This window comes from Doryrhamphus excisus, linkage group LG3 (assembly GCF_037039965.1).
Source record: "Doryrhamphus excisus strain RoL-2023G ecotype Guam linkage group LG3, RoL_Dexc_Guam_v1.1, whole genome shotgun sequence".
NCBI lineage: Eukaryota > Metazoa > Chordata > Actinopteri > Syngnathiformes > Syngnathidae > Doryrhamphus > Doryrhamphus excisus.
In genome coordinates, this window is record NC_136359.1 from 653,960 (window position 1) to 679,282 (window position 25,323).

At 56.8% G+C, this 25,323-nt stretch overlaps 5 protein-coding genes across 8 annotated transcripts; 1 reads left to right on the top strand and 4 right to left on the bottom strand.

Moving 5' to 3' along the window:
- Positions 1-974: 974 nt before the first annotated feature.
- Positions 975-5,418, bottom strand: tti2 (TELO2 interacting protein 2). Its single transcript, XM_078789374.1, has 10 exons — positions 3,816-5,418; positions 2,849-3,313; positions 2,587-2,777; positions 2,450-2,515; positions 2,248-2,371; positions 2,079-2,171; positions 1,808-1,995; positions 1,592-1,735; positions 1,356-1,515; positions 975-1,279 (listed from the first exon to the last, which is right to left on the bottom strand). Exons 2-10 carry the CDS (start codon positions 3,305-3,307, stop codon positions 1,217-1,219), a joined length of 1,488 nt encoding a protein of 495 aa, XP_078645500.1. The 5' UTR covers positions 3,308-3,313; positions 3,816-5,418; the 3' UTR covers positions 975-1,216.
- On the top strand, positions 4,322-5,420 carry LOC131128834 (uncharacterized). Its single transcript, XM_058072140.2, has 3 exons — positions 4,322-4,849; positions 4,918-5,002; positions 5,064-5,420. Exons 1-3 carry the CDS (start codon positions 4,466-4,468, stop codon positions 5,345-5,347), a joined length of 753 nt encoding a protein of 250 aa, XP_057928123.2. The 5' UTR covers positions 4,322-4,465; the 3' UTR covers positions 5,348-5,420.
- A 144-nt stretch (positions 5,421-5,564) lies between these two features.
- On the bottom strand, positions 5,565-7,147 carry ppiaa (peptidylprolyl isomerase Aa (cyclophilin A)). Its single transcript, XM_058072141.2, has 4 exons — positions 6,978-7,147; positions 6,209-6,328; positions 5,963-6,135; positions 5,565-5,892 (listed from the first exon to the last, which is right to left on the bottom strand). Exons 1-4 carry the CDS (start codon positions 7,044-7,046, stop codon positions 5,760-5,762), a joined length of 495 nt encoding a protein of 164 aa, XP_057928124.2. The 5' UTR covers positions 7,047-7,147; the 3' UTR covers positions 5,565-5,759.
- A 727-nt stretch (positions 7,148-7,874) lies between these two features.
- Positions 7,875-13,550, bottom strand: LOC131128830 (zinc finger MIZ domain-containing protein 2-like). The gene is given in 21 exon segments (XM_058072130.2): positions 7,875-8,285; positions 8,365-8,526; positions 8,529-8,722; positions 8,780-9,063; positions 9,135-9,203; positions 9,298-9,365; positions 9,434-9,591; positions 9,668-9,770; positions 9,860-9,991; positions 10,061-10,139; positions 10,284-10,425; positions 10,499-10,655; positions 10,725-10,796; positions 10,863-10,966; positions 11,037-11,175; positions 11,400-11,621; positions 11,691-11,847; positions 11,915-12,123; positions 12,186-12,300; positions 12,389-12,449; positions 13,127-13,550. Coding segments are annotated over 20 exon segments (2,724 nt in total). The 5' UTR covers positions 12,439-12,449; positions 13,127-13,550; the 3' UTR covers positions 7,875-8,177.
- Positions 13,551-13,798: 248 nt separating this feature from the next.
- ogdha (oxoglutarate dehydrogenase a) lies at positions 13,799-25,246 on the bottom strand. Of its 4 annotated transcripts, none has more exons than XM_058072128.2 (24): positions 25,098-25,246; positions 23,837-24,190; positions 22,310-22,486; positions 20,185-20,287; positions 19,646-19,684; positions 18,166-18,281; positions 17,936-18,090; positions 17,718-17,864; positions 17,554-17,644; positions 17,305-17,484; positions 17,111-17,239; positions 16,867-17,046; positions 16,642-16,794; positions 16,475-16,577; positions 16,273-16,401; positions 16,032-16,182; positions 15,845-15,972; positions 15,593-15,771; positions 15,444-15,515; positions 15,235-15,360; positions 14,998-15,070; positions 14,744-14,910; positions 14,516-14,670; positions 13,799-14,396 (listed from the first exon to the last, which is right to left on the bottom strand). In XM_058072128.2, the coding sequence occupies exons 2-24, from the start codon at positions 24,065-24,067 to the stop codon at positions 14,276-14,278; spliced, it is 3,105 nt and encodes a 1,034-aa protein (XP_057928111.2). In that variant the 5' UTR covers positions 24,068-24,190; positions 25,098-25,246; the 3' UTR covers positions 13,799-14,275. The 4 variants fall into 4 exon arrangements, with proteins under 4 accessions (XP_057928111.2, XP_057928108.2, XP_057928109.2 ...); XM_058072125.2 differs by lacking the exon at positions 20,185-20,287 and adding an exon at positions 20,522-20,615; XM_058072126.2 differs by lacking the exon at positions 19,646-19,684.
- Positions 25,247-25,323: the final 77 nt, after the last annotated feature.

The window sequence follows — 25,323 nt, forward strand, 5'->3', positions numbered from 1 at the left end:
GTAGCATGTCACGTAGCGTCCCATATAGTGTGTCTCGTAGCGTGTCATGTAGCATGTCATGTACCGTCCTGTCTCGTAGCGTGTCATGTGTCACATAGCGTGTCATGTAGCGTCCCATATAGTGTCTCGTAGCGTGTCATGTAGCATGTCATGTACCGTCCTGTCTCGTAGCGTGTTATGTAGAGTGCTATGTAGCGTGTCATATGTGTCACATAGCGTGTCATGTAGCGTGTCACATAGCGTGTCATGTAGCGTGTCTCATAGCGTGTCACATAGCGTGTCATGTAGTGTGTCTCATAGCGTGTCATGTAGCGTGTCACATAGCGTGTCATGTAGTGTCCTGTCATGTAGTGTCCTGTCACGTACCGTCCTGTCTCGTAGCGTGTCATGTGTCACGTAGTGGGTCATGTAGCATGTCATGTAGCATGTCATGTAGTGTCCTGTTACATAACGTGTCATATAGTGTGTCTCGTAGCATGTCATGTAGCATGTCATGTACCGTCCTGTCTCGTAGCGTGTTATGTAGAGTGCCATGTAGCGTGTCATGTGTCACATAGCGTGTCATGTAGCGTGTCACATAGCGTGTCATGTAGCGTGTCTCATAGCATGTCATGTACTGTCCTGTCACGTACCATCCTGTCTCGTAGCGTGTCATGTGTCACGTAGTGTGTCATGTAGCATGTCATGTACCGTCATGTCTCGTAGTGTGTTATGTAGAGTGCCATGTAGCGTGTCATATGTGTCACATAGCGTGTCATGTAGCGTGTCTCATAGCATGTCATGTACCGTCCTGTCTCGTAGCGTGTCATGTGTCACGTAGTGTGTCACGTAGTGTGTCATGTAGCATGTCATGTAGTGTCCTGTCACATAACGTGTCATATAGCGTGTCACGTAGCATGTTAGTGTGTCTCATCTGTTGTGTATTGTAACACTCTACACTGTCACTTCAATGGCTGCCGTGGAGGAAGAGGAGGAGCAACTCTTCATCAAAGCAGGTGAGGTGGGCGTTTATTATGACATCATCTCATCAGCCAATCATACTGAGCGTGTGCGTAGAGCTGAAAGGAGACCGCCAGCAGCCCTCCAGGCCGCGGGCGCCAAACGAAGACGGATCCTACGCCAGCTTGAAAACACTGACGGTGAGCTGGCCAGGAAGAGGGCGGAGCTACGTGCGCCCGAGAGGACGCTGGGAAACATTAAAAACACGGCTGGTGTGTCAGGTCTCCGTCGTCATGGTTACTGTTGCTAGGCTGCCAAGCCCCTCCCATCCGCTGTCAACCTGCCGTAGGTAACAATGTTAGCATCAGATACGCACACACACACACACACACACACACACACACACTGGCACGCACCTGAAGGTCACGGTGTGCGATGGCGTGGAGCAACGTGACACAGCGAGACGCCCGAGTGGTCAGCTGATGCCTCACCGCCTCTGGGAGGGGCGGGTCACATGACATGTCGGCCAGGAGGCGCAGCAAACACGGCAGCAACACGTCCACACGACACGCAAACCTGTGTTTCACCAGCATCACGTTACTGTTGCGTGTCACGTGTTGGTGCACGCGTGTTGGTGCTCGTGTTCACGTACCGTGGCCACGCGGCCGCCATGGCGGTCTGCAGCGCCTCCAGGACCTTCAGGCGGCTGGTCTCCTCAGGCGGGTCGCTGACCTCCAAGTATCCCACGACAACACGCTCCAGCCGCCGCAGGTGCCGACACACGGCCACGCCCACCCTGCACGCACACACACACACACTAAGGCCTGGGAGGACACACACACACACACACACACACACACACACCTACCTGTCCAGGTAAGCAGGAAGCACGGAGGCGTAGACGCGCCGCAGCAACACTTTATGCTCCGCCTCCATGTGGGTGAGGAGCAGGCGCAGCACGTCGTCATGGCGACAGGGCTTCCTGCGGGAGGGGCTGACGGAGGAGGGGGGCTTCTCTAAAACCAACAGCAGGTCCAACAGACAGGCCAGAACCCGCTACACACACACACACACACACACACACACACAGTCAGCACGGACCCCTGCATGGTGTGTGTGTGTGTGTGTGTGTGTGTCACCTGGAGGAGAGGAGCCTGGGAGGTGTAGAGATGTTTGAGTAACGTCTGGTAGACCACCTGACCTCTGTTGTACTGACGCAGCTCACATGCAGGCTACACACACACACACACACACACACACAGTCAGCACGTGTGTGTGTGTGTGTGTGTGTGAAAGAGCGAGAGCGACCGTGTGGAGGACGATGTGGTGCAGACACGCGACTCCCAGCATGCAGTTCTCCACGGCGTGGTGGTCGCTGAGGAGCAGGGCGGGGGGGAGGAGGCGGGGCAGCTGCGGGGCGAGGGCGGGGCGCGTCACCTGCCAAAACCACAACGCCACGGCATCGGGTGAGCCGTGATGTCACACCGCCGGCGAGGGCGTGGGGTTAAAGGTCACCTGGAGGAGCGTCCAGGCGAACACCAACTTGGCCGCTTCGCCGCCACGCCGCCACGAATCCCTCAAACACAATCAAGTGCACTTCAATACAGTCGGGAAGTACAGCGAGTGTACTTACTGCAGTGCACTTACCTGGTCAGTTGAGGTTGCAGGTCATCCAGGACTCCTCCCAGGATGCCACCTGTATGCCCCTCCCCTTCCTTCCCAAGGCCCGCCTCGCCCATCAGGAGGTGGGCGGAGCTTGTCCAGCTTCCCGCTCTCAGCAACGCCCCCTGCAGGCTCTGTGCCGCCAGTCTGGAGGAGGAGCTGCTCCACGCCTGCTCCTGCACGACACACACACACGCAAGATGGCGGCCTCCTCCTAAGATGGCGGCCAAACCGTCCACGCGCTCACCTGGAAGTGTGTGACAGCAAAGACGCACACGTGCGGCGCCACGGCCAGCAGCAGACCTCTGGCTCCGCCCTCGGCCTCCTCCAGGCGTCCCAGCAGCGCTTGGAGGGCGGAGCACACCTGGGTGGCGACGGCGGGAACGTGGCGATAGTCATCGGGTGGCGGCGGGCCGCATTCCTCGTCACTCGGCAGCAGAGCGGCGCAGCCAATGAGAGCGCGGACTACAGACGCGTAGGCCGCCTCGAGCTCCGCCCACCCTTCTTCCGCCGGGCTGAACAGCCAACGAGCATCCGCCTCTTGGAAGAGTCGTGCCACGTGTCCAATCAGGGCGCTCGTGTCAGAGCCTCCATCAGTCAGGCGCCCCTGAAGACGCGGCAGCAGCGATGTGACTGGCGGCAGAGGGGCGGGGTGCGGGGGCTTCTCTCCCACATGAAGGTCATCGAGTAAGGACCAAAGATCCATCAGCGGCTGGAAGACAGGAAGCTCAATCAACTGGCGTCCACGTGGAGCCGAATATTCCCAGCTCAAGGGAATATTTGAATATAGAATGGAACCTTTGTGTACGCCCCATTCCCAATTCCCATTATTTATGCAACGGCGCCCTCTGGTGGCCAACAGCAGCTTTAAATGTCAACAAGCACAAAGATGGCGTCGTTTATCGCTGCTGCGGTAGAATACCAACTTTTATCATTCCTGCGGTACTACAATACATAAACTTATCGTTCCTGCGGTACTACAATACTAAATACAACAATATTGCAGATGTTTTCATACAAACGCCAATATTTGCTGCGGCGTTTCCATATTCAGCAGGATGAATGACGGACATCTCTGCTCAGCTCTCAAAACTTTATTGTACATGTCCAACAGAGACAACTGTTTTTCGATTAATCGGCAGCGATTACTAACCCATAAAGGTTTTGAAGACATGCGTAGATAAGAAATACGACCAAGAAGGACAATAGTTTACCCGATGAAAGAAGCCAGACAACAGACGCTTTCGCCTTCAGAGCCGTACGTCTGTCAAATATGGCCGACCGGAAACAACACGTCTTTATCTCAAAGGTTCCTACAGTCCCTTTAATCCTTTAAAGTTGAGGTCTTGACTTGTTGCAACTTGATCACAGACCACCGGGCCTTCTGATGTGGACCGGGGGGGGGGGCAGACCACCTCCTTCTCCTGCCCGGTTGAGGACCAGCAGGACCGAACTGTCGGTAGAAAAAGATTTTGACTGACATTTCCTTTTGAACACACACAAACAACATCCTGTCTCCCAACTCCACCACAGGCAGCATTTATGTTTGCGTTTCGAAGGAATGTTTCCTGGCTGCTGCCCGAGGTGGTAATTACACACCCTTACACACCCACGGCATCGTGTACGCGTGTTTGTGGTCCGTCTTCAGTCTCAAATTGAAAGCTGACGAAAACAAGACGTCACACGATCACAGCAACACACGCTAACCGCACTGGAGGCCACGCCCATGGTCACGCCCACGCCGCCAATCAGCCGGAAATGCTGCTAGCAACACCGACACAAGGAGAGGATGTCGGGGTGTCTTCCGGGATGAGAGCACCCTGGCGCCTGGCTGGTCCGGAAGTCCACGGAGGACAACGTCCCAATGCGTGTTGAGGGCGTGCCCAGACGTTCCAGCGCACGCGGGGAGCGTGCACGTGTCTCCAGGTGTGTTGAGCCGCCAGGAAGTGCCTGTGATGTGGTCTCACTTGAAAGCCCCAGACAAGACTTGAGGCGCAGAGGGAGGATCACAGGGCCGTCAGCACGTATAAAACGAGCGCTCCGCGGGTCTCCAGCAGATCGGTTCTTTGCGGGTCTGGGGTCCTTCTGGGATTTCTCTGGGAATATTCCTCCACGTTGGATGAAGATGGCGTCAACGTGCCCGTGGCTGTGGCATGTGCTGCTGTGCACGTGTCTCGGTGGCGTCCTGGCGCTGGACTTCAACGCCATCAGGTGGTCCAAAGGGGACGCTCAGAGTTCTGGGCTGTTGGTGAGACTCCGCCCACTTTCCCCATTCAGACCGGAAGTGATGCTGATTGGCTGCTGTGTGTGTGTCAGAGGGGTTGCGGCAACCACGCCCAAAGGACGTCGTATCGCGCGGATGGCGACCCTGAGGACGCGGTGACCTCCATCAAGAGCAAAGGTGAGTTGAGAGGTGCAGGTCAGCTGATTGGACCGCCCATGATGCACTCCCGCCCTTCCAGAGACGTCCGCCTGCGTGCGGTCCTCGGACTGCCAGGCGGGCTTGTGCTGTGCCCGCTACCTGACGGGGAGGCGGTGCCAGCGCGTCCCGGCCGAGGGTGACGTCTGCCTGCTGCGAGGCTCCAAGCTCAGGAGGAAGTTGGGACGTTGCGACTGCGGCGCCGGTCTGGCGTGCTCCGCCCCCTCACTCCGTGAGGGTGTCAGGGTCAAGGGTCAGGGCCTCTGCGCCCCCCGCCGAGGACCGGGTCGAGGGAAGACCCGGAGGACGGCTGAGACCGGATGCTGACCCGGTGTAGTCGGTCACGTGATCAGGTTCCTCCCGGGCCCTGCTGATCTTTCACAATAAAAGCTTCAAAGTGCCGGCTGCAGCCAACTGTTAGTCTGTGTTAGCATGCTGGAGTCAACTCTGGCCTGTAAAAGCTAGCAAGTGCGACTTGTAGTCCAAAACAGCTAGCAAGCGCGACTTGTAGTCCAAAACAGCTAGCAAGCGCGACTTGTCAAGGCAATGTTTGAATGTTTTATTCTTTCAGGTGTAAAGAAAACCGTCAGACGTCCAAGTTAATGCAAAAGAAACTTTCACAGCAAAGTCACAAATGCAGCAACAAGATTGGAAACGTAAAAAAACAAATCGGGGGGGGGGGGGGGGGGTGTTCCATCAGTAGGAATGTTGAATGACGGGGCGGCGCCGGGGGGCCGGCTCAGAGCTGGCCGCAGTCGGCGATGGCGACCTTCTGGGAGGTTTTGCCTGTTTGGCTGCCAAGCTTCTCCATGGCGGTGACCACATCCAGACCCTCCACCACGCTGCCGAACACCACGTGCTTCCCGTCCAGCCTGCGGGAAGAGCCACCAGCGTCACGCTTGTCCGCACTGTCGCATGACCCGGGCGGGCGTGCATGCTCACCATTGCGTTTTGGCGGTGCAGATGAAGAACTGCGAGCCGTTGGTGTTGGGGCCGGCGTTGGCCATGGACAGGATGCCGGGGCCCGTGTGGGTCAGGGTGAAGTTCTCGTCGGCAAACTTGTTGCCATAGATGGACTTGCCTCCGGTTCCGTTGTGGTTGGTGAAGTCGCCGCCCTGGTGGACGCACCGTTACGCCCGGTTAGCCTGGCGGCAGAGCCCCCCTCCCCCAGTCTCCATGGCGACTCACCTGGCACATGAACTGAGGGATGATGCGGTGGAAGGTGCTGCCCTTGTAGCCGAAACCTTTCTCGCCGGTGCACAGCGCCCGGAAGTTCTCAGCAGTTTTTGGAACCACGTCGTCACGCAGCTGAGCACAAGTTGAGAAACATGAACCGGGTCGCCATACAAGAAAAGCACACAGGGCAGCCATGCCACTCCAAACTAGCTCGCACGTGCACCCGCTTTGCGGCAAAGGCCACGCCCACATGACAAAATGGCTCCGACTTAGCAGGTTAGCCGACTGGAGGCTACCACTTTACGTAACTCGATAAGCGGACCCCCGCCCCCCATGGAAGTTTCCAGATGTGCTGCGCAGCTCATTCGACACTGCGGCGGCAAACGTCACGTCAGCTGGCGAACGACCAGACCGGAGGGAAAGCGTCCCTAATGGGCGGCTTTCATCAACAACCAACATTTCTCGTCGGAACAAAGGCGGCGCCATGCTAACTGCCGGCTAGCATTAGCTGAGCACGTCATGCTATGCTAAGTTAGCATTAGCCCATAAAGCAGGCGGCGTCAGCGCTAGCATCCGGCTCCATTTGTTATCCAAACGGAGCCAACGTCAAGCGGGCCTCGTGCCGCCGAAGGCGAACCAAGCCGAGCCGAGCCGACCGGGACGAGCCGGCGAAGAGCGCACGTTGCCCGTAGGCTAGCTCGGCGCGCACAGCCTCGGCCGTCAGCCACGACACAAAGAGGGCTCATGCTAATGTTACCTCCGCCTCGCAGTACTACTTTACCTCCATCACGATGCGGCCCATCGACTTGCCGTTGGCGGTGATGTCGAAGAAGACGCGTGGTCTGGACATGTCTGCTGCTTGAGCTTCAGAAGGAAAGCAAGAAGAATTCCGGCGAGCGGCAGGGCGATTGACAAGGATCCGAGGAAGATGGCCGACCCGCGATAAAGTTTATATAAAACGCATGTGGGCGGTGATCATTTAGACTAGGCCAATTGGGAGCGCCAAAGGTTGTTATTGGCGCAGACTTTGACCAATCAACAGGCAGAATGCGACGCGTTGCGTTGTGACGTCTTGTAAACGGGTCCGCCCCTTGTCTGCAGTGTGCTCGCTTTCATGTCAGAGTGGGCCGCTTAGGCGGAGCTTCGATGTTTGCATTCATCATCTCCTCGCCTGACGCGACACCGCCACTCTTTCAAGTTCTCGTTTCATAAAGCCAAAGTCCCACGTACCGCGGCAAAGCGCGCCACACGTGAATGACAGCCTGCTTGGCCAATCGCATCAACGTCATGGCCCGCAGTCTGAGCGCGCCTCCGCGGGTAGGAAATGGGGGGGTGGCGGTGCTGCGCGCTCACGCGGACAGGGCGCGGTCATCTGCAAGACGTTTAGGAGAGGAAGTGAATGTTTTCACTACTAAATCATGATTCATTTTATTTTTCATCACTTGAAAGAGCTTTTATAAGACGAACATCAAGTTTGCAATTATTGGATCGAACTGGGAAATGTGACGTCATCCAAGAGAGCCTTCATGGTTAGCTTCTGTAGCTAGCATGGACGCCCCTCCCCCTGCAGCAACACATGGAAGGAATCATGTCTTTATCGGGACACCCATCATCAGGTGACAAGATCCTGCCCCCTGATCGGTCACATGCGTCTGTCAAAATAAAGTCCACATCCAACTGCTGTCCCACAATCATTTTATTTTGGAGGGCTGCAGGATCCCCGCATGCTCTTGGTGTGGTGGGCCCACTTCCTGTCATTGCTGCTGCCTCCTTCCAGAGGAGGCGGGGTTTGTATGCTAACGGATGCGGAAAGCAGACCTTTCAACTCCAGCACTGGAAGGCCTAGAAAGTAATCCACCAACTTCGGGTGATGCCTTCACGGACACGTGGAGTCCAGGACGTCTGGGGATGAGTTTTTTGAAGCTTTCACACAACAAAACACGTTGACGAGCGCAAACCATCACGTAGACAAAAAGGAAGTTCAGTTGTTTTCAAAGAGGGACAGCAGGTCGTCGTTGTTGTTGTTGGGGAGGTCCGGGGGTCCGAGGTAGGACAGCAGCTCGTCCGGGTTGCTCAATTCTGGAAGCAGCTGCACACGCACACACGTTGGGCACGCTGTTACATGCTGTTACCGTGACAACAATGCACCGCTAACATCTTACACTCACGTCAAGAGAAGGCTCCGGAACCTCCGTGGCCGTCCCCAACCCGAAGGGGGCGTCGGCGTGGAGGCGAGGATTTTGCTGGCTCCGCTGCATCATTTGGTTGCCATGGAGACCCTGCTGCGGCAGAGGAGGAGCACCGTGAGATGCGGGGACAACATTTGAGGGGGGGCGTGCCAACGTACCTGTCCAGTCAGTGGGTGGGGGGGCAGCTTGTCGGGGGTGAGGAGGACACTGGACAACTCCGACTGGTAGGAGAGGGGGGGCGGACCCGGGGAGGAAAACTCTCCCCCGACCCCCGGAGTCCCGGGACCGCCGGTGCTGAAGTCGGAGAAGGCGGCGGGCTGCCCGGGATACGATGGCGCTGGGGGAGGCACGCCATCATCATTCATAATCAGGTGTACAGGAAAGAGGAGCGTACCTGGGCCAGAGAAGTCGGGGGTGTTTCTACCGCCCCCCGCCGACAGAGAAGGGTACTGCACGGGGGAGGCGGCAGTGGTGGCCGTGGAGGAGATGGAGGAAGGGGCGGGGCCCAGCGAGGCGATCATCTCCATGACGCTGGGCAGCACCATGTGACTGGGACTCAGTGTCCGGCAGCGTTTCAGTGCCGGGCCGTCCGACTCCTCCTTGATGTGCAGGTCCGGTTTGATGGGAACGGGCTTCCAGCTACAGGCCGGGTCGATGGTGATCTCCTCGTAGTCGGAGCTGGCGGGGGGGGGGGGCACATGAGGGACGTGATTTTGTAACAAAGACATGGCCAGCGTGATGCGACTCACTTCTGAACGTAGATGAGGATTCCCAGCATGTACTGGTCCACTTCCAGACCCTCCAGCAGCGCCGTCTTACTGCACACACACACATGCACACACGCACACGCACACGCACACGCAGGTTGAAGCCAATGCGAGGGAGCACGCACGTGCACGTGCACGTACATACTTGCACACAGGACAACGCCACGTTCCTCTCTCACAGTTGAGCTGCAGGTACGACTCCAGGTCAAAACACTGCAGACAGGAAGTGATGTCACACAAACAGGACGTGAGGTTCAAGCACCCGACCCGCCGCCTCTGACCTGCACGTGTCTGCAGTCGTGGCCTCTGGCGGGCAGCTGGATGCGGCGGAAGGTGATGGGACACTTGAGCAAGACCCTGATGGCGGTCTGCTCCACGCCGTCCTCCCCGTTGAGGCCGGGGGTCCCGGGAATGGAGCCGCTGCTGAAGTTTCTTTTTACTGGAAAGCAACACAAGAAGCACGTCCGGTCAGCAAGGACGCCGCGGCAAAGAGGCGGGGCTTGCAGGCGCCTCACTCTTGGCGACGCAGTGCTCGGCGGGAAGCCTCTTCTTCATCAGGCCCTGCAGCACCGAGCGCACGGACGGCCGATGGACCAGCTGGAGCAGGAACAGGTGAGACTGGGACGGGGAGACACCGGGGGACACGAGTGTGAGCGGCGCCGCCCCCGAAGCAGGGCGTGTGCGTGCGTGAGCGGGCGTGTTCTTACGCAGCAGCAGGCGGTGACGGTGATCTGGATGGTGTTCCTGCCGGGCTGGCACACCTGCTTCAGGTACAGGGCCTTATGGGACGTTTTGTTGTCGCCGCGCTCGATGGTGAGCGGCGTGGCGTTGACGCTCACCTGAGGGAGAAGGGGGCGGGGTTTACACTTACTAGCAGCAGCGGAGATGGCTGAGGGTGAAGATCAGACCTGCACGGAGGCGGGCCAGTTTGTGTTCATCTGGCGGTCCTCATGGTGGTAACACTTGAACTGGAGCTCCAGGTCCGGCCTACAGACACCAGATAGTCTAGATCATCACTGGAGGCGGGCCTTGGTAGACCGGGTAGGCTACTGGCCCAGTAGGATGCAGACCCGGATTCAAACATCGCCATGCGCCTTTATTGTGAAGGCTAAGAGGAAGTTGGGTGCTCACCGCATGACGAGTGTTTTGTAGACGGAGTCCTTGAGCTGGAAGACGTGGTTGCTGACCGCCAGGTTGTGTTCCAACCTGAAGGGCTCCAGGACCACGCCGTCACGCACGGGGAAGGTCAGCCGCAGGTCGTCGCTGGGGTTACCTGCCCGACAGGAAGTCGGCCGCATTACCACGAGGTTCACAGGCGGGTCACACGGCGCACAGAAGGTGCGTACCTGTGGCAGGGGGAGGAGCCAAGCCAGCCATGTTGGGTTTGACGTCGCCGGCGCCGGGCGACATGTAGGGGGGGGCCATGGAGCCGCTGGGCGTGATGGGCGGAGTCGGGTTTCCGGGGAGCGGAGAGCTGGGATAAGCGGGCAAGCCTCGCCCCGGCTGGGCGGCACCACAGTCACATGGTTACTTCCTACTTCCGCAGGTATCTGAGTGCTGAGTGGCTCTTACCCCAGAAGGAGGGTTGAAGGACTGGTAAAGGCTGCCGGCGCCCCCTGCTGTCTGACCGTTGAACTGCTCCTGCTGCACAAACACCAGCACTCGCACACAAACACACACTGACTCACAACGTGCACACTCGTCACTCACCTTGTAGTACTGAGCGCTGGGGGGACCGGAGGGGGGGTACTGGGGGAGGGGCATCTTATGACTCTGGTATGAGGGGGCGGAGCCTGTCCTCTGTGAGGCAGACCCTGCAAGTCAAAAAATGGGAAATTGACTGGAAGCTACACGAGTAACGAATCAGCAGCATCGGCTAGTCACCATGCTGACCCGGGTGGTACTGCGAGTACGAGCCGGTCCCGGGTGGGCCGCCCGCACCTGAAATGGGCATGGAACCGGCAGCCCCGCCAGGACCCAAACCAACAGGGACGCCGTATTGCTGAGTCATTCCGGGGAAAACCTGAGGGGGAAAGACATAGATCACATGTGTGGACCGGGGGCCGGAGCGCTGCAGGGTTCTATCCAAGGGGGTCCTCCAGCAGGTGATTTAGTAGACCCGCCCCTTCCCTCAAACCAAAGGAGGTCCATCCTTACTATCTGCTGCTTCAGTGACGGGCTAGAAAGAACACCTGTAGTGTCCCGGCCCCCATGGCAGGACTTTGACACCCGTGGCATCCGACTCACCTCAGAGTTGTAGGCCCGCTTCAGGCCTTGCGGGGGTCTCAACTGACCCTGCTGTGATGTGGGAGCATAGTTTGGGTGCTGCGTGACCCTCTGGGTGCCTCCCCCGGGCCCATACATGGGGCTCATGGAGGTGGGGCCCCTGGCGGGTCCAGGTCCCATAGTGGGGGTTCCACGGGGGACGGAGTGGGCCATGAACTGGTTACTATAAGCGGGGCCGCCCATCTGAGACGCAAGAGCAAAGGTCAGGTGACGTTCATCAGGTGCCGGCAGCCATGATGACATCACACTCACGTGACTGTAGTTCATTTCCTGGTTTTGTTTCTCCTGGATGGCGGCTACAGTTGCCGTGGCGGTCGCGGTTGCCGTGGCGGCAGCTGCTGCCACGGCGGCGGCAGCGGCCTGTGTGAAGTCGGCCGTGCCTCTGGAACCGCTGGGGTTGGAGGGGTAACTGGGGACACAAAGTCAAAGGTCAGGTGCCATTGGTGAATGTCCGCAGGTCAGCATGAGATACTCACCTTCCCCCGTAGCCCCCCGGCCCGCCAACATAGCCCCCACTGGGCCTGCCGTACACGCCCTGGTTCAGGTAGGCCTTGGTGGGCTCACCATAGCTCTGTTGGCCCATGTAGCCCCCGGGGCCCCCTGCCATGCCAGCACCCCCGGGGCCCTGCATCATGGGACCCCCAGGTTGGTTGGCCCCGGGGCCCATCACTCCTCCCCCCAGACCCTGACATACAGAAAAGGTGTGTTATGTGTGTGTGTTATGTGTGTGTGTGTGTGATGTCATACCTGGCTGGCCGAGGGGTTGGTGACCCCCCACACCGTGGTCACCACAGACAGGGACCCTGTAGGCTGATTGGTGGGCTGCTGCCAGCTGGAGGGGTCGTAGGGGAAGGAGCCCTCACTGAGAGCACGTGGAGGAGGTGTGGTCAGTGTGGGCGGTGCCAGCGCCATGTGTGTGCGTGTGTGTGTGTGTGTGTGTGTGTGCGTACCTGTGCGGGTTGCCGGACAGTCCCGCCTTCATCTGATTGAGAGGATTCATGTGGGCGGAGCCTGTGTGGAGGACAAGGTGATAACAAAGATGGGGTCAACATGGCCATTCTAGCAAAAGGTGACCACGCGTGGCTGACAGTGCAGCCAATGAGAGGTCGCCTCAGTTTTTGAACGTCACATGTATGACGTCATCTTCGAGGGGCGTGTCCAGGTGATCCCACGCAAGTGATGTTGCTGCTCAACAACACAATCATGTTCACTTTCTACCTAGCCAACAAGGTCACATGACAAGGTCGTGTGATGACGTCACGTCCCAAACAATACACTTATTAGGGTTGCCTGAAGGGGGCTCAACTAGACATTTTAGGCTGTGGCCATAAGCTAATGCTAATGCTAACATCTGCCTGCTCCGCGTTAGGCGAGTCGACACACTAAAGTGTCCGACTATGTTGTTGAACCCGGCAGCTCATCCACCACGATGACGTTTAAACGTTTAAACACACTTGAACTCATAATGACGTTCTTTTAACCCCGTCTCTCACCAGCCGTCCATTCACAGCTGTTAGCTTGACTGAGTGACAATGGAATGTTACGATGCTAACAGTTAGCCTCGGCTAATGTCTCCAACCAACACACCGTGTTGTTGTACTGGTGTTCCGACTCAACACTGCGTGTCGTTCACCGAATAAAAGCAAACATAACGACGCTACAAAAGGTTCATCCAGCGGCCGACTTACCTCCTCTACCTCCTCGCCGAACAAGCCCCGCTGCCGGGCTCCGTGTTCTGTGCTCCTCCGGGCCTCCGGGGCATCAAGAAGCAAAAGGCAGTAATTAGCCCCTACAGGCGGGACTACCTGTTCAAACACGTCCCCGAATATCCTCAAACAATCTTCCGCAGAAGCCCAGATTCGCCTCGGAGCTCCGGGTTCGCCTCCAGGCTCCGGCCAGTCAAGTCCAGCGCGCCGCCGGCCTCTGCGTCGACTATCCGGCGTCAGTAGACGCCACCATCACCCGCAGCCCCGCGGCTCCGCGACCACCCACGACCACGACACGCAGCTCGTACGGACACTGGCGGCTTGTCCGTGGCCCTGCTCCGCATCGTCGCCGTGGCCGAGACGGAGAAAAAGAGGACGGCCGTCTGACACAAGAGGGAGGGCGGGAGGGAGGGGGCGGGGGTGTCAGACACGAATCATCTTCATCGTCCACGCTGGGAACACTGGGAACAGGACGTCCAATAGTCCAACAGTCCTGCTGGGAACACTAGGGAAATGGCTTTTCTTAGGTGATCATTGTCATTAGGTCTCACATAAACACTCCTAAGGGGATGATGCCGTGACTCCTCCGTGGAAGGGCAACCATCTTCCCCATGAACATCTGGTCAGAGAGAAGCAACTGAAAGACGTTTGGCGTACATAAAGAAATCTTTATTGACTGAAGCAAAAACACGGGAGAGAGGCTTCCATCCCCGCTAGGAAAATAAATAAATGACTGTTTGTCTCACAGGAGCTCCACGCGCGGACCTCGTCTTCTGCCGTCGTCATTTCCGCAGGGACAACTTTCACCATCGGGACCGAGTGCGGTCCTTTGGCACGTGACAAGCGCGCCGGCTTCCTCTAATCACAAACAAATGTGGCGTTGCCGTGACGACTAAGGACCTGCTGAAAGGCAAACAGTGCTAATGCTAACCAGCATGGAGTAAAACCAGAAGACCTTTGACCCCGCGTGGAGGATGATGAAGAGGGAGGGTTCCTTTGTCGCTGATGCGGCGGCCAATAAAAAGCATGATCATTAAAAGGCGGTGCCAATTAGGATGATGAAAAAAAGCACGTGTGCGTGTGCAGGGGCGATAGGGTCCAACGTTTGCGGCAGGGTCAGAGGTCACAGGACTACTGCTGATCCTTGAAAGCTTCCAGGTCAAAGGCCGTGTCCAGGAAGCGCCGCAGCTCCATCAGGTGAGTGTTCTTGTTTCCCGTGGCCGGAGCCGCCGCCGGACCGCGCCCCGCGTACCTGGCACACACACACAGGTCAAAGGTCACACATGGCTGTAGCGGAGGTGGTGACAAACGATAAACCCAATTACGAGACAAGAAAAGCGTAAAAAGTTGCCATGACGATGGCAAGGTTACCAGACGGGCTTGGCTCTCTGGATGGTGGTCCTGATGCGAGGTTTGACGTAGTCGTAGTAGCCCTGGTTCTTGTGCTCTTCTTGACACCACACCAGGTCGGCATTGGGAAAGCGCTCAGACTCTGCCTTCACCTGGTCGAAGGGGAAGGGGGACAGCTGGAGGCGGGGAGAGAAGCCGTGAGCGTTTCTCTGCGCGGTGGAGCAGGTTCGAGGCCGGGTGCGGCGGTACCTGCTCCATGCGTGCGATGGCGACTGTTCCCTCCATTCCACGGCTCTTCCTCTCTTTGGTCAGCTCGTAGTAGACCTTCCCTGTGCAGAAGATCAACCTCTTCACCTTGTCCGGACATTCCGAGGGGGCGGCGCCGCCTTCTGGGATCAGCCTCTGGAAGTGGGTTCCTGCATGAAACCAAGGGGAGGAAGGAAGGTTGAGAGGTGGGCGGAGCTGAAGCTGCACCCACCGGTGGAGCAGAAGGCCCCCCCCACCTGGTAGCATCTCGTCAAAACTGGATCTGGCCTCGGGGTGGCGCAGCAGGGACTTGGGAGTGAAGACGATAAGCTGCAGAGAAACAGGAAATGACATCACAGGCCGTGGAGTGGGCTTGGGTTCCCCTCCATGAGCACTAAGGTGTCCTCCTCTTAGACCACATGCACGCTTCATTCCCATCTTTGGTCCATAACGTCAGCGCGGCTCAGGGGGCGGGGTCTATGCAAGCATCTCACCGGCTTCCTGAAGGGGAGGAGGATCTGCCGGCGCACGACGTGGAAGTAGTTCCCGGGCGAGGAGCAGTTGACCACGATCCAGTTGCAGTCGTACAGCTGCTGCACGGCAAAGTCGTCGCCGATGTTCTGAGAGAGGAGCGGGGGGGGGTTGGCATCGCCCGAGGACGGACTTATCTGGGGTGGGGGGGGGGGTCGGCGGCATCTCTTACCGGCATCACGTCGGGGTCATCGTTGCACATCTGGAGGAACCTCTCCGGTCGAGCGGAAGAATGTTCCGGACCCTGTGGATGAGTGGGGGGGTGGGGTGTCAGAGCGGCGGCCGCGGCGGCGACTCTTAGCGGGGGCGGAGCTAGCTCACCATGCCCTCCATGCCGTGGGGCAGCAGCAGCACGATGCCGTTCTGGCGGACCCACTTGGCCTGGCCGGGGCAGATGAACTGGTCGATGATGCACTGGGCCGTGTTGTGGAAGTCGCCAAACTGCGCCTCCCACAGGATGAGCGCGTTGGGGCTCGCCATGGCAAAGCCCAACTCGAAGCCTGACCGCAGCAAAAACGCGTTACATGGACAGGAAGTGCGGGAGCGGCAGACAGGAAGTGCACCGGGACTGACCCAGGACGCCGTACTCCGACAGGGAGCTGTTGCAGACGGTGTAAGGCGCCTGGTCGGGAGCCATGTGGTTCATGGGAATGCAGATCCGCTTGTCCACGTTCTGGTCGTGGAGGACGTGGTGGCGGTGGCTGCAGGCAGGCGGCACGTCACACACGGGAACCTTGCGGCATCTCCTGACGTCACGTACCTGAACGTCCCACGCTCCACGTCCTGCCCCGACAGCCGCACGTGGATCCCCTCCTTCAGCAGAGACCCGAAGGCCATGTACTCTCCCAGAGCCCAGTCCACGGTCCGGTTCCGCACCATCTCTCCACGGCTCTTCAGGATACGACTCAGTCCTGGAAGACCGTGAATCACGTGAGCAGGTGAGGTCACCTGAAAGCCCGCCTCGAGCGTTTGGACTTTTGGAGACAAAGATGCATGCCGACCTCCGTGGATGGTGAAGTCCTCCACAGGGACGGATGAGGCCACTTGTCCGATGTGGTTCAGGTTCTCCTCGGTCAGGCCGGTGGAGGGGCAGCTCATAGACTTGGGCTGTCCATCCAGAGTGAAGAAACCTGCAGACGGAAGAGACAGAAGGTCTTGGTCCAGTGGCGTGATGGCCGTGGTTCCGCTCGCGATGCTCCTCACCGGGCCACGGCGAGTCCAGCCAGTGTTTGATGTGCAGGATCTTCTCATCCTTGGAGCGAGCGTACGCCTCCTCGCAAATCCTGTCATACTTGGCGATTTCCTCCTGCCGAGCGACATTCAGCATCAGAACCTTGCGGTCAAACGGACCCATGGGGTTCTGGCGGTACCTCGTACTCCTGGCGGGTCACGGTTCCGTCTGAGATGAGTTTCTCGGCGTACTTCTGCAGGACGGGCTTCTGCTTCTTGATCTGCTTGTACATGAGCGGCTGGGTGAACATGGGCTCGTCCATCTCGTTGTGGCCCATTCGGCGGTAGCAGACCTGCACACACGGTGGCGGTCAGTGGTGGCGCCAGGGCGGCGTCCCGCCAGTCGTGACGGCGTGAGCACTGACCAGGTCCACCACCACGTCCTTGTGGAAGGTGGCACGCCACTCCGCCGCCACCTTGCACACGTACATGACGGCCTCCGGGTCGTCGGCGTTGACGTGGAAGATGGGGGCGTTGACCACTCGGGCCACATCGGTTGGATACGGAGATGAGCGCGCCATACGCGGGTCGGTGGTGAACCCGATCTGCAAACAGGAAGTGGAAAAGTTGGGACGCTGTTCGGCGGCTCCTCCCTCCCGGGGCGCTCACCTGGTTGTTGACCACGACGTGCACGGTGCCGTGGGTGGTGTAGGAAGGGAGGTCGGACAGATGGAAGGTCTCGTAGACGATGCCCTGACCCGCAAACGCCGCGTCCCCGTGGAGCAGGATGGACATCACCTGCGCACGGAGCGGAGCGCGAGGCGTCAGATTCCGGTCACGGCTGGAGTCGAGGCGCGACTCACCCGGTTCCCGTCGTTGTCCCCGCAGTAGAACTGCTCCGCCTTGGTCTTGCCCTGCACCACGGGGTCTGCTGCCTCCAGGTGGGAGGGGTTGGCCACCAGGGACAAGGTGATGTTGCGGTCCGTCACGCGGTTGATCCTCCGGTGGTACATTCCCAGGTGGTACTTGACGTCGCCGGAGCCCTGGGGAGAGAAGTAACAGGTTTGTGACGCGTGCTGCCGTTACCGTGGCGACAAGAACATGGCGGCTACCTCGTCAGCCGCCTCCAGTTTGGAGTCAAACTGACAGAAGATCTGCTCCAGCTCCTTCCGGATCACATTGGCCAGCACGTTCAGGCGACCCCTAAGGAGGGAGGCATGGGGTCGGTGTGGGGTCGGTGTGGGGTCGGCGTGGGGTCGGCGTGTGCGTGCGTTACCTGTGAGGCATGCCCATGATGACGTACTCCACGCCGCTGGCAGAGGACACGTCGATGATGGTTTTCAGAGACGGGATGAGGGACTCGCACCCCTCCAAGCCGAAGCGCTTCTCGGCCGACCATTTCTTCTGCAGGAACTCCTCGAACCTGCACGTGCACACACGGGGACCGGCGTTATTTGGGCGGCCCGCGGCGGCTCATCCGCAGGCGGGGCCCACCTGGTGGAGCGGACCATGCGGGCCAGCAGAGTCCTCTTCTCTTCCAGGGTGAACTGCATCACGCCCGGCGTCTCAAACTTCTGGCGGATCCACTGGCACTGGTCCAGGTCGTTGATGAACATGAACTCCACGCCGATGTGCTGGCAGTACGCCATCTGCACCAGCACAAGCTAACGTTAGCCACCTCACTCCTTCATGCTAATGCTAACAGCCTGACTAACAGCGCTCACCTCCAGTCGGCGTATGATCTCCTTCAAGGGCAGAGCACTCTCTGAACCTCCAATGAAGGTGGTGGTGGGCAGGCGGAAGACTTTCTCCAGGTCAGACTCATCCAGCCCGTAGAAGCCTGGGGGTCGAGGGGGGGAGGGGGGAGACACGTCACTCAGTGATGGGAGGAAGAACAGGAGACATCCATCACACCACACAGGACACACGATGGTGGTGGGGGTCCCAGTGGGCGGGGGTGGTGGTCACCAGTGAAGATAGTGCCATCATCACGCCATGCTTCCATAGTCTTCCTATCCCTCTGCTTCCATTCCAGCTTCCACTGCGTGTAGAAGCTTCTATGCTTCATGTGGCGGCCATAAAGGCACAATAGTATGGAAATCAGGTCATCATGTCTCATATTGAAAAGTCAAGCGGGGGGGGGGCATTGCATGAGCAGAATGACGTGTGGCCTGGAGGGGGCGCTACGGCATCCCCGGCTGGCCTGATGCCAGGAGCTCCTGCACGGTCATGTGACCCACACTCAACAGCAGCAGCCGCTAGAAGCTAGCCGACTAGGGGGGGCGAGGGTGGGGGGGCGGCGTCATCACTTTCCTACAGGAGCTTCCTTCACACACACACGCGCTACTTCCTACTTGATACGCACTTCCTGCTAAGGCAGTACCACACATGGCCTCTGATACACTAAGCACCTACGACAGGGGTGTCCAACACCAGCCTGGGGGGGCACAACCTGCCCTCCCCACATTCTATTCCAACTGTTAAGTCCAATCATTAAGGCAATGGAGTCATAACATTACAGTGGTGCCTTGGTTAACATCTGCCCCGGTTAGTGTCTATTTTGGTTAACAACCATTTAGCCTTAGCTTGCGCTCGCCGGCTTGTTTGTTTCTTTCGGCTTTTGTCCTGATTAGAGTCGCCACAGCGGATCTTTTTGACCCGCATACTGATTTTTGGTTTAGCCCTTCCTGACGAACCCCGATGATGCTGACTAGTGGAGATTCCGACCCGAGGCGTCCGCTCCAAAGTACACAACGCTAACCGCTACGGCTTGTTTAGCATCCGGTTCATTTACGCCACCATCTTGCATCCAAGTTTTCTATGCCGCTTATCGTCATTAGGGTCACGGGGTATGCTGGAGCCTAGCCCAGCTGACTTGGGGCGAGAGGCAGGGGATCCAAGGCGTGATGTGGCGATACTCGCACATGATGGCGTGATGCTGCACTGAGGAACGGGTAAACGTGATGGCGGCATCGGCTGCATGCGCACGCACACCCTACCTAACCGTGCCTGGGGGACGGCGCTCCTTTCCGTTCTCCTCACCACGTCAGCGCCGCCAGCGCTTCTTTTCTTTTCACATTCCACCTTCAACGACGAGGTGGAAGTTCAAGGTTTGGACACCCCCGAGGAAGGGTTGCGGCAGGAAGCCCGGCGCACACAAGCGAGCAACACCAAGACGGCTACGCTACCGCTTCCTCGCCGTACCTCCCACCGTGAGGACCTGCAGCCGCTCCTTGACGGTGTCTGGACGGGCGGCAAAAGGGGGAGGAAACATCCATAGAGTTAGTCACCTGCTCGTCCTGAGGGAGGACGGACGCCATGCCGAGGTCAGCGGGGATGAGACTAATTCCTGCAGCTCAGCTGGGCTAAGCTAATTAGTGGCGAGCGATGCTACTGGCAAACAAGACAGGAGGAGGAGGAGGAGGAGGAGGAGACACCTGACACCTTCATGTCCTCAACTTCCACCCTGCTGGCAAACATCTCCCCCCACGTGTACCACACCCGTCTCCTCCGTCCCTCCAGCTGGAAGCCCAGGTGATATTCCAAGCCGGCCAGAAGCGACCCGAGGTCCTGGCATGTAAACTTCTTCTCGGGACTTTTTCAGTGCCCAAAACACATCGCCACCTTCCTCAAAGCACACGAGCAACGCCATGAGAACGTTGTGGAAGCGGTGGAGCAGGAGGAGGGGCGCGCCAAGCGAGGAAGAGCAGGAGGAGGAGGAGTCTGAGACGTTTGCTCCTCACCCAGCTTGTCGGAGGACGTGATAATGTCAGTGGGGACGCACGAGTCCAGATCAGCGTCCATGATGCCGAGCGGGTCCAACTGGGCCACATGGTGCCCACGGATCTACAGGGAACGAGGACAGAGCCCACCCGGGATGGAGTGGGTGGGGGTGGGGTGGGGGTGACCACGTGAGGACAAAGACGACAGTGACCCAGTTGGAAGCAAACACAAGGAGATGACAAGCAGAAGAAGAAGAAGAGCAGCAAGGATGAAGAGGACGGAGGGGTGGGGTCAGGGGGGGTCGGGGGGGAGAAGCAATGTTAGCACACCAAGCAGGAACAACTTGTTTTCTCTCACCAACATCCTGGAAGCCGCTACTGACTGGAGCATCATCAAAATTCACACAGCTGATTCCCAGAGGGTCCAAGTGGGCATTGTGATGCCCCATGACCTGCACGCACACACAACGCACGTGTACGCACACACACACACACACACACACACACCGTTACAGCAAAGCTGGCATGGAACCTGCTGTGGATGGACAGTAGGTGCTGGTCCACATGTGAGCTAAACATTCCATGTCAGCCGTGGTACAGGACTCGGACCACAAGGGGGCGTGGTGGTTCCTCACAGATACAGATGAACAGATGAACACAAAAAGAACCAAGAAAGAAGAAGAGGAAGTGCACATTTGTCCTGTCTGAGCATTAGAATGTGAGAAAAGGAGTTCGTATGAGCTAGCTAACGATGCACGTCATTGGGACGCGTCAGCCCTAAGAGAAACATTCCCAAATCCCAAGTCTTCCCTTTCCATAGTTGGCCTGTATGGAAAGGAATGGCCAATGTACTAAATGGCGCCCGTGGTGTATAAGCCCCCCAGAGTGTTTAGGCTAGGACACCCGTGGTGTATAGGCCCCCCAGAGTGTTTAGGCTAGGACACCCGTGGTGTATAGGTCCCCCAGAGTGTTTAGGCTAGGACACCCGTGGTGTATAGGTCCCCCAGAGTGTTTAGGGCTAGGACACCCGTGGTGTATAGGTCCCCCAGAGTGTTTAGGCTAGGACACCTGTGGTGTATAGGTCCCCCAGAGTGTTTAGGCTAGGACACCTGTGGTGTATAGGTCCCCCAGAGTGTTTAGGCTAGGACACCTGTGGTGTATAGGTCCCCCAGAGTGTTTAGGGCTAGGACACCCATGGTGTATAGGTCCCCCAGAGTGTTTAGGCTAGGACACCTGTGGTGTATAGGTCCCCCAGAGTGTTTAGGCTAGGACACCCGTGGTGTATAGGTCCCCCAGAGTGTTTAGGCTAGGACACCCGTGGTGTATAGGTCCCCCAGAGTGTTTAGGGCTAGGACACCCGTGGTGTATAGGTCCCCCAGAGTGTTTAGGGCTAGGACACCCGTGGTGTATAGACCCCCCAGAGTGTTTAGGCTAGGACACCCATGGTGTATAGGCCCCCCAGAGTGTTTAGGGCTAGGACACCCGTGGTGTATAGACCCCCCAGAGTGTTTAGGCTAGGACACCCGTGGTGTATAGGTCCCCCCAGAGTGTTTAGGGCTAGGACACCCGTGGTGTATAGACCCCCCTGAGTGTTTAGGCTAGGACACCCGTGGTGTATAGGCCCCCCAGAGTGTTTAGGGCTAGGACACCCGTGGTGTATAGGCGCCCCAGAGTGTTTAGGCTAGGACACCCGTGGTGTATAGGTCCCCCAGAGTGTTTAGGGCTAGGACACCCGTGGTGTATAGGTCCCCCAGAGTGTTTAGGGCTAGGACACCCGTGGTGTATAGGTCCCCCAGAGTGTTTAGGGCTAGGACACCCGTGGTGTATAGGTCCCCCCAGAGTGTTTAGGGCTAGGACACCCGTGGTGTATAGGCCCCCCAGAGTGTTGACGTTAGCTTTATGATTTGCTGTGCTAAAGACAGGAAGTGAAGTTTGACTTTGGAGGTTGCAGTGTGTATGAAGATAGAGGTATGAATGATGGTGTGAGGCTGTGGTGCCCCCCAGGAGAGTGCGTGGCGTGTCCATGGCATGGGAAGACCTGCCCCCCACATGTATCATACCTTGGATCAAAACTCATTGATGAATGCGTTAGCATGCTAGGACATGCTAGTGTATAGGATGAAGGCCTAGCTCAGTGTGTGTATACCTGATAGGCCCTGATCAGGGACTGCACAGCCAGGTGGTCTTCCACCAGCTTTTCCACGTTGGGCTGGGATCCAACCAGAGAGGAGAGTTGCGGAGCAGCAGTCAGACCCAGAGGAGACTGGTAGGCGGCGCCGGGAGGAGCACCGGCATTAGCGTTTCGGAAAAACACATCCCACGACTGCAAGGGACAAAAAGGCAGATGGATTTCAGCACGCTCTTTTTTCCATCAGCTGCTTCGTGCTACACTGCTTCAGCCCCATCTACACCACCACGAGCCGCCCACCTCTTCCAGCCCCACCGGGGAGAAGCTGAGGTGTGATCAGGCCTTACACTGACCTCTTGGCCTACCTGTACCAGTCAGGGCCGCGTACACACCAACGGCAGGACCCTTTCCCAAAACCAAAGACATAGGGAAGTGACCCTCTCCTTCACGGGGAGGGGGGGGGGCTATTAATAAACCCTAAATCAGCTCACCCCCTCCCCCTCCTCTCGCAAGGGGTTTGGTTCCAGAATCCAAACATGTCTCAACCTCTCACACAAGCTAAGACTCCTTCCCCACAAGAGAACCGGATTTGGCCACCCAAGACCAGGTCGTCCAGGCACCTGACCCTTATGCTTGCCCCCGCAGGTGGTGGGTCTATGGGGGGGGGGTCCCATGGATCAGGCCCCCTGGGTGAAGGCCAGACCGCATTATTCCCTATGTACACAATAATGAATGTACTACTTACTATGTACACAATAAATAATGTACTACTTACTATGTACACAATAATGAATGTACTACTTACTATGTACACAATAATGAATGCACTACTTACTATGTACACAATAATTAATGCACTACTTACTATGTACACAATAATTAATGTACTACTTACTATGTAAACAATAATTAATGTACTACTTACTATGTACACAATAATTAATGTACTACTTACTATGTACACAATAATTAATGTACTACTTACTATGTACACAATAATGAATGTACTACTTACTATGTACACAATAATGAATGTACTACTTACTATGTAAACAATAATTAATGTACTACTTACTATGTAAATAATAAATAATGTACTACTTACTATGTACACAATAATTAATGTACTACTTACTATGTACACAATAATTAATGTACTACTTACTATGTAAACAATAATTAATGTACTACTTACTATGTAAACAATAATTAATGTACTACTTACTATGTAAACAATAATTAATGTACTACTTACTATGTAAATAATAAATAATGTACTCTATCTGGCGTGTGTTGGCCTTTCATGTGGTTCACGTCTGTTTACGGCCAAATAAGAGGAAGAATATAAACAGGAAGTTGACTTCTTTTGACACTTGATCAAATGGGCCATCAAACACGTGATTTCTATTCCCAAGCCACCTGGAGGTCCCGCACGTTTGCATGCTTGCTCAGTCATGGGACTCTGCTGCTATCATTAGCCAAGCGGAGGGTCAAAGGTGAAATCACAGATGGTTTCCTCCAGCAGAGGGCGCCACAGCGGCTCACCTTGTGTACACTCTTGGGGTTCTCCAGCCAGGCGTAGTACATCTCCTCCACATAGTTGGAACTGGTTCCGTTCAGAAAGGGCTCGGAGGCCACAGGCGCTGTGTAACACCTGATTGGTTGAAACGTCCTTGTGGAGGCGGCTGTGATCGGCTGCTGCCGGCCAACAGTCTGAGCCGCCTGCGAGGCAGTGAGCGGGCGCAAGCGCGCCGCACAAGTCCTTAATCGATGCATAAGAAGTCCTTAAGCTGGCACACGCACCGAGGCGCTCAGTTCAAAAAAGGCGGGGGCGTCCTCAAGGTCAGAATGACGGATGGCGGCCGACGACGAAGACTCACTTGTGTCCACGGAGAGACCCTGTGATGGGGACAGCAGACATGTTGGCATGCTAACAACAAACATCAAGTCACACGGCACCGTCACGTGCCAGCAGGGGGCGCCGTCAACTCAAGTCAACTAACTCAGCTGTCATGGTGTCTCCCAGACAAGTAAAAAAGTTAGAAATCATGATTAAAAAAATGTTTTTCTGTTGGAATAATTTGTTTCTGATGAGGCATGTACGCTGCCATAAAGATCCATCCAGAAGAAGATGGCGAGGAAAGTAGCAGAGCAGCAGAACAAGTTTTGACCTTGTTCACTCTCCCCACTAACAAAACACCCAGCCTTCATGCTGCTGCGCTGGTCCCGCCCCGTCGTGAGAGCTCCCTCCTCATTGGCCTGCCAGCCTTGGAATCCCGCCTAAAAATAGACCTTAGCGCTTCTCCAATGGGCAGGGCAGCTGTCAATCAGAAATCCAAGCCCAAATGCCGAGATCGTCCGTACAAAAACAATATTAAAAAACAAAACACGCCTTTACCAGTGGCCAAAGCCAAAGGTATCAACATAGGAGAACAATTTCACTCCAAACACTACACCGAGGTTTTACTAGCTAGCTCACAGGTTATGTAATTAGCCGGCTAGCTTGTACTTTCGACTTTATTGCCTCGCCACTTTTGTGAGGAGCTAACATTGCTAACGCTTGTCGCCCAAAGCCTTTAAATCAGTAGATGCACGTTAGCATGTTAGCATACATGCGGCTAAGAGTGCGTATGGTGTCAAGGTTGGTGACGTTGTGTCTCCTCACGGCGCCCGAGCTAGCAGGCATGCTAACATGCTAACCGCTTTTGTCTTGCTCCAATTTGCGAGAACGGATGATAAATTGGCTTCAAACTGCCACCGGATGTGGATTTGGCAGAGAAACGGTCACGCAGGAGCGGTTACTGACCTCAAGAAAGGCTGCGGAGCGACTCCCTTCTCTGCCGGTAGCCCGGACGCCCTTCTTCGACACTCCCGGCACATGAATGACACCCCGCCGCCCCGAGTGTGAAAGCGAGGCCGCGGCGGAAGTGACGACACGTCGTCCTTGAGCAGCGGTTTTACGGAAATAGTTGAGCTGCTCTAAATGAAAGGGCCAGGCCGGTTGGGATTGAAAATCAAATAGCTTTAATGAT